Here is a 9,435-nt window from a genome sequence, read left to right on the forward strand (position 1 = left end):
TCTCTCTCTCTCTCCCCCCTCCCCTAGAATCCTCAAAATACTATTATTAGTACCCTCTTAACAGCCCTTAACATGAAACAGACCAACATGCTCACTGAGTTCACTGTCCCTGACTCACAAGTGTTGGGTACCCACACAACCCAGCATACTTGCTGAGTTCACTGTTCCTACCTTAGCCAAGGGTCCCACAGAGAGAGGACCAGGTGCCTTTCAGTCCCGAATCACTGATCTCTTCAGGTAAAGAAACCCAAAATGATGCCTTCCCTTATCAGAAATCAATTCTTAATGCTACTACTTGCATTACCAATGAATAGAATCATGGCTCTAGCTGGCTTGGATCCTCTTAATCTTGAGAGGGTTTACTATCTCTAAATCCTTTGAGAAGTAAAGGTGAAAAAGTAACCGATTCACATTTTAAGTGCTACACTGCCCCCTTGTGTATCTTGTGGCTGGTGAAAAGTCACTCAAAAAAAAGTAAAAAATCCAACCTTCTAAGACACTTCAAAGGAGTTTAAGACACTAGGACTAGAGAGAACCTTAAAATCTATCAAGACCAGCATGCTATTTCACACTGGGGAGAATTACAGACCTGAAGGATTGTCTAATTTTTCTTTTTCTTTTCTCTCTCTCTCTCTCTCTTTTGTTTGTTTGCTTGTTTGGTTGGTTGGTTTATCAAGACAAGGTTTCTCTGTGTAGCCTTGGTTGTCCTGGAATTCACTCTGTAGACTGGGCTGGCCTCGAACTCACAGAAATCAGGCTATCTCTGCCTCCCTGGTGCTGAGATTAAAGGTGTGTGCCACCAGCACCCGGCCAAGGATTGTCTAATTTTTCAAGTTCATCCACTACCGGCTAATGGTGGAGCAAGAACTCTTGAAACCTCTCAAGGGCTGGGGTATAGTCCAGTGGGAGAGTTGTGGCCTAGAACTCATCTCTTAGAACGGGATGATAACCTGAAAAGGACAGAAACATTGAGGTGGTGGAGGCTTAAAGATCAGAATTCAAACATCAAATCTCCATGTCAAAACTTCCAAGCTTTGGTTCCCCTAACCACAAAAATGGGATGAAGTATTACAAAGATTGGCAAAGGGCTCAACAGGGCAATGTTTATGATCAAGCCCTGCACAAAGAGTTCCTTGTGAGAGCTAACTGCCACTGTCAACTTGACTGCTTAGAAGATACCCCTTTGGGTGAGCCTGTGGAAAAGTTTGTTTAACTGAGGAGGAAAGCAACCCCCTAACATTGGAACCACAGGCTGAGTAAAATGGGAGAAAAGAGAAGATGAGCTAAACGCGAGCATTCATCACCGCATCTTGATGTAGAGGTAATATGACCAGCTGTCTCGTGCTCTTGCCTCCAAAATTAGAATCCTTCTTAATACCATGCTTCCCCCACATGATGGACAGTGCCCTCAAACTGTGAGCCACAACAACTCCTTCCTTGAAGTACAAGAAAAGTAACCAATACGGATCATAATATAGTAACATACTAACTGGAATATAACCATAAAAACAGCAGAATTGCATTCAAGTTGGAACTGCATTTTAGCTCTCTGGAAGAAGAATGACAATGGCAATGTAAACACAGCATTTCAGCAATGTAGTAAACCTCCATCCCTTGAGATAAATAAGTCTTAACAGAAATTACCATACAACGCGAGTGTGCACACAAAGCAATCAACAGGACTCTCAGGAGAGGTTCAGGAGAAATCAAGACAGAACCTCACTTCTGCTGTACTACCCCAATTCTGTCCCTATCGTCGCTGTTAGGGGTTCTTTATCATGACAATATCAAGAGAGTCAGACCAGAGAGACAGGCTGCAATGTGGGAGTGAGCCGGGTGATAACTGTGTCAACCCTGGCCATCATTTCATCGCCACTTCCTGTAAAATAAAGTCGCCTCTGCTGGGTCGCACGAGGAATCCTGAGGAAAGCGCAACTGCTGGACCCAGTGTGTGAAGTGGCACCTGTCATGTGCTTAATCTTAGAGCAATGGTACGCTTTAAACCTGTCACCAAAATGAGGAAGAAACCCAGGCGTAGAAAGCTGAAAACAGACTGAGACAGGGTGCTTAACTAAACAACACCCAGGTTTCATGAAAGCTCTCTACTTCCCCTTATGTCTTCTTGGGCTTCTGAAGAGCATTGCTCCATAAATTCCAGTGCCCCAGAACTCTTTGGCTCACAAATAAATGTCTCCCATGGGACTCCCGGCAGCAAGAGAGACAGAGCTTCTCCCTAACGATGAGCCACTGAACAGGCCCCTCTCGGTTGGGTTAAAAGTAGTGGTTGAGGGCTGGAGAGATGGCTCAGCAGTTAAGAGCACTGACTGTTCTTCCTGCAATTCCCAGCACCCACATGGCAGCTCACAACTGCCTGAAAATCCAGTTCCAGGGGATCTGACACCTTCACACCAGTGCACATAAAATATAGTTAAATAAATTTTTTTAAAAAAGGTAGTGGTTGAAGAAATTCTTCTTATTTGCCATGAAAATGAGTAATATTACTTACTCAGCTACAGTAATCCATGCAGCAGACATGCCCAACTGCTCTGTTCTGCTTTCCTGTGGTCTGAGACACAGGTTAAGTCCTCAAACCCCAAAGGCCAGCAATGTAAGTGAGTGGGCTCCGTTTTAATGAGTGACTAGAATCATCAGCACACTTTAGCATTTGAATTTGGAAGGCACATTACCATTCTGATAACAAGCACTGAATGCAGAGCCTCAAATATTTACTGAACACGTCACTTCCTATGGGCCCAGCCCCCAAGAGTTACAAACATCAGAAAGGCACATTGCTGGAGCCAACAAGAGTAGAAAATCTTGGGAGGTAGTAAGGGGAAACATCATTGCTGTGGTTGAGACGGTTCATACTGCTAACAACTGTGAGTCGTGAGCCCAGTTGGAATTTTAAGGAAATTAACCATAAGCAAGAAAACTCACGCTCTTGATTCATTCCAATGGTTAGACTTTATTCGCATCCAGAATAGGACAATAGAAGGGTTGTCAGAAACCGAAGGGGAGCTCCAGCGACATAGACCCAACAGTCAGCTCACCGTGAAACACACTGTTGTCCGCCAGAAAATGCCTGTGGTACTGCACACAGCCCCTCTTCTCGACATTCCAGTAGCTCATTGTTGGACGGTTTCTGGCACAGCATCAAAACCAAATTGCCCTGTTGAGAGGAACAGAACAAGACAGAAATGAAGAAAACGGCAGCCACACGCTCACGCTGGCAGCATCGCGCTATTGGTTGCCTAGCATTAGGGGCAACACACGGGGCTACAATTTGGACCTGGACTCCTCCAGGCCCTAACAAATTTCCCACAAATCTGCCCAGGATCTGAATGTCCTTTTGTTTTTTGTTTTGTTGTTTTGTTTCGTTTTGTTTTGTTGCATACCATAATTCCTTCCCACAACATCATTCTGAACTCAGTCACTACTGTCTGTTGAAGAAATAAATCTACCATTAAGGAAATTTCAGAACCAGCTTATGTGCTCCAGGCCTCACGTGCACTCCATCAGGTCCCAACCAGTCAATCCTAGTAAAGTTTCCTTCAGTTTCACCAGGAGGTAAGCCATCATTTCAACTCCTGGATTTTGCGTCTGTACCAGCCTGGTGAGTTATGTGACCAACCCATGAAATGTTGACATTATTACAATGTCCATGGGGGTGCAGATATACCAAATCATAGCAAAGCTTGCCAGCCCTCTTTTGGTTCATTGCAGCCACTAATCCCTGTACCCACCCAGGCTTAGGATGTCACTAGAGCGGGGCCAGGCCTCCAGCATCAGTACTCACAGTACCTGCTGAGCTCCCCACCTCTGCAGAGGGCAAGGAAGCAGAAACCCGAGCTGATGAATTAAGCTACAGGAGCTGATGCGCAGAACCCTTTGCACAAGGCCGCCTTTGTTCACAAGACTTGGCTAAAGTGACTTTTCCGAATTCCAGCCTCCTTTCAGTTCACAAGGCCAGAAAAACACAAGCCAGGCTGGGAAGAAGCAAAACCCCCAGGTGGAAAACGGTTTTGTCATCTGTCCTACCAGAACCGTTTGGGGTTTTCTAAGTGTACCCTAGGATGAAGTCAGTGACTTAGTGACAGAAGCAAGTCAACGTTGTCTGTCGCCGGGACAGCTAGTGAAGGCTCCTGGGGCGACCGTCCATCCACAAAGGGGATCATATCTACATCCAGCCTGCCGGCCTCTCCACACAAACCTGAACTCCCTCCCCTTCTTTTTCCCTCACCCCTCCAGTTCAGAATGATTTTTTTCCTCTGTAAGGTTGAGCGAGTCAGAACACCATGTGGAGCATTGAGGAACATGACAGAGAGCAGCCGACGACAGAGACAACCCTACCTTTGTCCTCCGAGACCAACATTTCATATTATAAAGACGGCGGCTCCCAAGCATTCTTAATTATAGAAATAGTGTAGTGAAAGACTGGGAACGTAGCTCATAAATAGAGTATGTGCTTAGAAGTGCAAGGCCCTGAACTTCATACCGATACCACAGAGAAATAAACACAACTAGACATGTTATTAATTTTTTTCAAAACTGCCAAACCTGACAGTACTGAAACCCCCAGTTTTCTTTCCCATTCTATTCCCTTCTTCCCTCGTTACATGTCCCTCTCCTAGAATAACTAGGTTTTTTTTTAATATTTATCATTCTAGTGTTATGCCTAAATGCACAATTTTGAAGTCCTCTATATTTTTAAGGACACTACTTTTTTTCCAAGAGAATAAGTTTTAGGAATTAACAGTAGTACTGCTCAATTACAAAAAAAAAAAAAAAGTGTACTTGTCACATAGTATAAACACATTAATTTACATGGAATTGAAAAGAAGACCCTATCTCATTTTTCCTTGCTAATCCAACTTTGTGGTTTTGTTATTATGAGGTTTTGCCCCCTATACCCGTTGCTGTAAAAGCCTAAGGAACCCCTAAGGTGTTTATGGTTAGCAAATCATCTGATTGTGCAGGGCTCTCATCCAGGCCTTATTAATCTTCTGAGACAGGCACTGTTATCTCTTTCCACCACACCAAAGAAGGGAAGATGCTATTAGAGTGATTTGTTTATGTTGCCAGCAAGAGGCAGAAATACAACCTTCAGTCATATCTTCAGGTCCCAAACTCGAGTATCTAACCACGATAGGCCATAAGGAACTAAGCCATTAGGGGATGTCCTGTAGCCAGGCCCATGCCTGTAATCCCAGAACTTGGAAGGTTGAGGTTGGACCGATACTGTGTTCAAGGTCATCCTGGGGTACATAGTGAAATCCTGTTCAAAATAATAAATATCTGTGTGTGTGCGTGTATGAGAGAGGTGGGGAGCGGGGAGAAGAGAGAAATGCCCTGCAAATTCACAAGGATTACAGCTAAGATATTGGGTTCAGTGATTCTTTTCTAACAACAAAATCAACTGAAATTGATGCTAATTTTTCCAAAATAAGAACACTTCAAAGGCCCTAGCCTGCTTCTCTGCTGCTGCCATTGAACCCTGACCAAAACCAAGTAGGGGAAGAAAGGGTTTGCTTTATTTTTAGCTCACACTCTATGATCCATCACTGAGAGAAGCCAAGGCAGGAACCTGGAGGTAGGAACTTACCAGAGACCCCAGGAGGATGCTCTTTGTTGGCTTGCTGATGCTCAGCTAACTAGCTTCCTTATAAAAACCTAGAGTTTAGGACAACACTACCTACCCACAGAGGCCAGCCCCTGCATCAGCGAGCAATCAAAAGACATGCCCATAGAACAGTCTGATGGAGGCTCCCAGGTGTGTCAAGCTGACAGTCTGAAAACAGCCTCACAAAAAGGAAACATTGCTTAATGGAATCCCTCTCAGTTCAGCATTAGCGAATCCAGCTACCCAGTTGTAGGGAAGCCCAGGTTGAAATGTTCCAGCCATAGATATGCGCTGTGATCCCAACATTTGTGTACCCCATGTACATATGTGAAAATCTTTAAGTGGTGATTCCGGGAGGTGACCCATTGGGATTCTCGCTGCCCTGGGATTCCTGTCTTTATGTAAGAAGCATCAACGCTAGCTCAGGGCAGACACCAGGTGAGAACACAGCCAAGAAGTCAGCTGTCTGCAACTGGAAGAGGGCCCTCCCTAGACACCAAATCTGGGTCACAATTCTTAGCTGTGAGAACTGTATTTCTGTTATTTGTAAGATATGTTGTCATCAATGGCATTTTCTTAGAATGACTCAAAAGGATTGACAGCAGAAGACATGAACATAGATCTTTGAGTCTCACAGGGGAAGCCTGTAAAATCAGTGCAGTGCAAGCATGAGGTCCTGAGTTCAATCCCCAGAACCTACAAAAAAAAAAAATCATGTGGTGGAGGCACATTTGTAACTCTAGGACTGGGAAAGCAGAGACAGGGGTTCCTGAGGTTTATTAGTTAGCTAGTCTACTTGGTGAGCTCCGGGCCAGTAAGAGACCATGTCTCAAAAAAAAAGAAAAAAAAGCCAAGAGCACCCGAAGAACACTCAAGGTTGACCTCTGGTGTACACATGTGTGCACACAAACCAAAAGAAAACCGAGGCTCAGAAAGCATGCCTAACTTGCAAGCTATCACTGCCAACTGTTAAAAACTGCTGGAACCCACCGACAGGAACAAAGATCTTTTAAATGGGCTATGGGCCTGTTTGCGTGCGCACAATGAGATGCAGCTGGGTTACACCTACCAAAAGTCGGGATGCTTCTAAAATAGGTGCTTTTTTAACCTTATTTTACATCTTACAAAACATTCCACATCCCAGGGGGCCTATGTAATGTCCATATTATACCTAGAACTCTGTATAAATTCATGTGCATGTCACAGACTACGTAAGTCTATTTATTTTATGTGTATGGGTATATTGTCTGCATGTATGTCATGAATCACATGTGCACCTGTGTCCTCAGAGGCCAGAAGAGAGCATTAGATTCCCTGGAACTGGAGTTACAGATGGTTGAAGAGTAGCCTTGTGAGTGCTAGGAATCCAACCCAAGTCCTCTGGAAAAGCAGCCAGTGCTCTTAACCACTGAGTTGTCTCTCTGGGCCCCTATGTTGACTTATTTTGTTACTATTACATCATTTTTTATTAATTGTTAGTGTTTATGTGAGTTCACAATTGCCACAAAACCCATTCAGAGGTCAGAGGACAAGTATCAGGAGTTAGTTCCCTCCTTCAACAAAGTGGGTACTGGGCATTGAACTCGGGTCATAAGGGTTGGCAGCAAGTGCCTTTACCCAGAGTCATCTCACTAGAGAGCATAAATTCCTGATTGTTACAGTGATCACAAAATTATTAACTTAAAAGAATATCAGAAGTAACCAGTAGTTATTAAAGTTCTGTTTCAAAGGACAGCTAATGTGGGATTTTTGTTTCTGCTGCTATTGCTTCTGTTTGCCGTCTTGTTGTGTTTGTGAGACAGACTCACTGTATAGTCCAGGCTGACATCAAACGCACTATCTTGGCTTCAGTTCTATTGCTGTGATAAAAAACCCTGACCAAAAGCAACACAGTGGAGAAAGGGCTTATTTGTGGTCACTGTTCCAGGTCACAGCCCATTATTCTGAGGAAGTCAAGCTGACAGGTGCTTAAAGCTGCTGGTCACATGACAACCACTGCCAAGAGCAAAGAAATGAAGGCTTGTGCTCAGCTACTTTTCTCTGTTATTCTTATATAGTCGAGGGTCTACAATCAGGTAATGGTGATTGAAGCCCAATTCAAGGTTGGGTCTCCTACATCAATTAAAGCAATCAAGAAAAGCCCCAACAGACATCCACAGACCTGCTTGACCTAGACAAACCCTTCGCAGAAACTTTTCCCCAGTGAGTCTAGGGTCATCTTGGCAAAACAAACACAACTTTCAATCCACTTGCCTCTGCCTCCCACGAACCGAGATTACAGGTGTGTGGCACAATGCCTAAACACATTTCTTTCCTTTGGCATTTTTATTTGTATTCCCATGACCAAAACTATCCATGGAAAGACAGTCAGGAAACCGCCTAACACCAGTACCAAACACATACACAAAATGGAAAGATAGCACCTTTAACTAAGAAAACAAAACATTGGGAATAATAATCACTTGTCAAACATCTTAAATGCTATATACAAAAAAAGAAAAGCCTCCACGCCCAATCCACATAATTAAGTCTGCCTAAGAAGTTGCAGGCGTGTGGCATGGACACTCTCCGCTATCTGTGTTGCCCTCTGAGACAGTCCTCCATTTCATCCAAGAGATACAGGTGCTACGGGCTCGATTCAGGTGGTGTGTGACCTGGGAAAAGCAATACAGGCATCTTCAGGGACACAGTACAGGAGATTCTCATGGCCTGCTCTAGACCGCTGAGTCAGTGAGCACTAATTCATGTATGAGACACACAAATTCCTTTATTCGTCTTGATGTTGTGGAAACCTGCGCCTCAGGATCTAGAACTTAGAGCCACTATCTTTGAATAGAAGATGTGAGACACCTAAGTCCTATTGATACCGAGCGCACCTGAAGCTAGGGTGACCCCTGCACCCATGTGTTAAACAAGCCTTAAATCTGCTTGTTGGTTTGCTTAGTTTTTTTAAAAAAATATTTATTTATTATGTATACAATATTCTGTCTGTGTGTATGCCTGCAGGCCAGAAGAGGGCACCAGACCTCATTACAGATGGTTGTGAGCCACCATGTGGTTGCTGGGAATTGAACTCAGGACCTTTGGAAGAGCAGGCAATGCTCTTAACCGCTGAGCCATCTCTCCAGCTCCCATGGTTTGCTTAGTTTTGTTTAAGTCGCAGGGAAACGCGTTTTCTACCAATTGCAGCCAGAGTCCTAACTAATGAGATATTTCACCATAGCAGAATGTGGAGAGCCTACCTGGCAGTCATGAGCCTTCTCTGCCTGGCTTCAATTCTGACTCACACATAACCCGTTTTTTAACTGGATCTCTTTGAGTTCAAAAATAAGAGTATTTTTACTTGAGCAGCAACAACAACAACAAATGAACTTCCTTCACGCCTTACTGAAAAGTATCCCCCACACCATTTGTAGGGACTTTTAAGCAAAGCAAAACAGAACACCTTATCTTCAGCTTTAGAATTTCCTTAGCTGTCTTTAAATGTCTAGCAAATCTATGATACTGTTTTAACACATTTTATGAAACAGTACAAATCTGTTCCAGCCACATAAATGGCTTATAAGGCAAGCTTCTCTGGTCCACACACTTACAAAAGAGAACCTTGGGGTGAAGAAACATAGACATAACTTTTCTCTAAGTGGATAGTGAGATGGCTCAACGTGTAATGTACCCACTGCCAAATCTGATGGCCTAAATGTATTTTTAAGAAATAATAAATGAGGGGCTGGAGAGATGGCTCAGCGGTTAAGAGCATTGCCTGCTCTTCCAAAGGTCCTGAGTTCAATTCCCGGCAACCACATGGTGGCTCACAA

General features: G+C 43.9%; 1 protein-coding gene across 9 annotated transcripts in view; it reads right to left on the reverse strand.

The window, feature by feature from the left end:
* Plch1 (phospholipase C eta 1) overlaps positions 1–9,435 on the reverse strand; it is a 192,468-nt gene that overhangs the window by 157,688 nt on the left and 25,345 nt on the right. For all 9 annotated transcript variants that reach the window (XM_026781652.1, XM_026781774.1, XM_026781750.1 and 6 more), the window contains exon 2: positions 3,051–3,169. In XM_026781652.1, the coding sequence (XP_026637453.1) occupies positions 3,051–3,129 (79 nt within the window). In that variant the 5' untranslated portion in view covers positions 3,130–3,169. The remainder of the gene's footprint in view (positions 1–3,050; positions 3,170–9,435) is intronic.

The sequence above is a fragment of the Microtus ochrogaster genome, chromosome 1, assembly GCF_000317375.1.
Source record: "Microtus ochrogaster isolate Prairie Vole_2 chromosome 1, MicOch1.0, whole genome shotgun sequence".
Classification (NCBI taxonomy): domain Eukaryota; kingdom Metazoa; phylum Chordata; class Mammalia; order Rodentia; family Cricetidae; genus Microtus; species Microtus ochrogaster.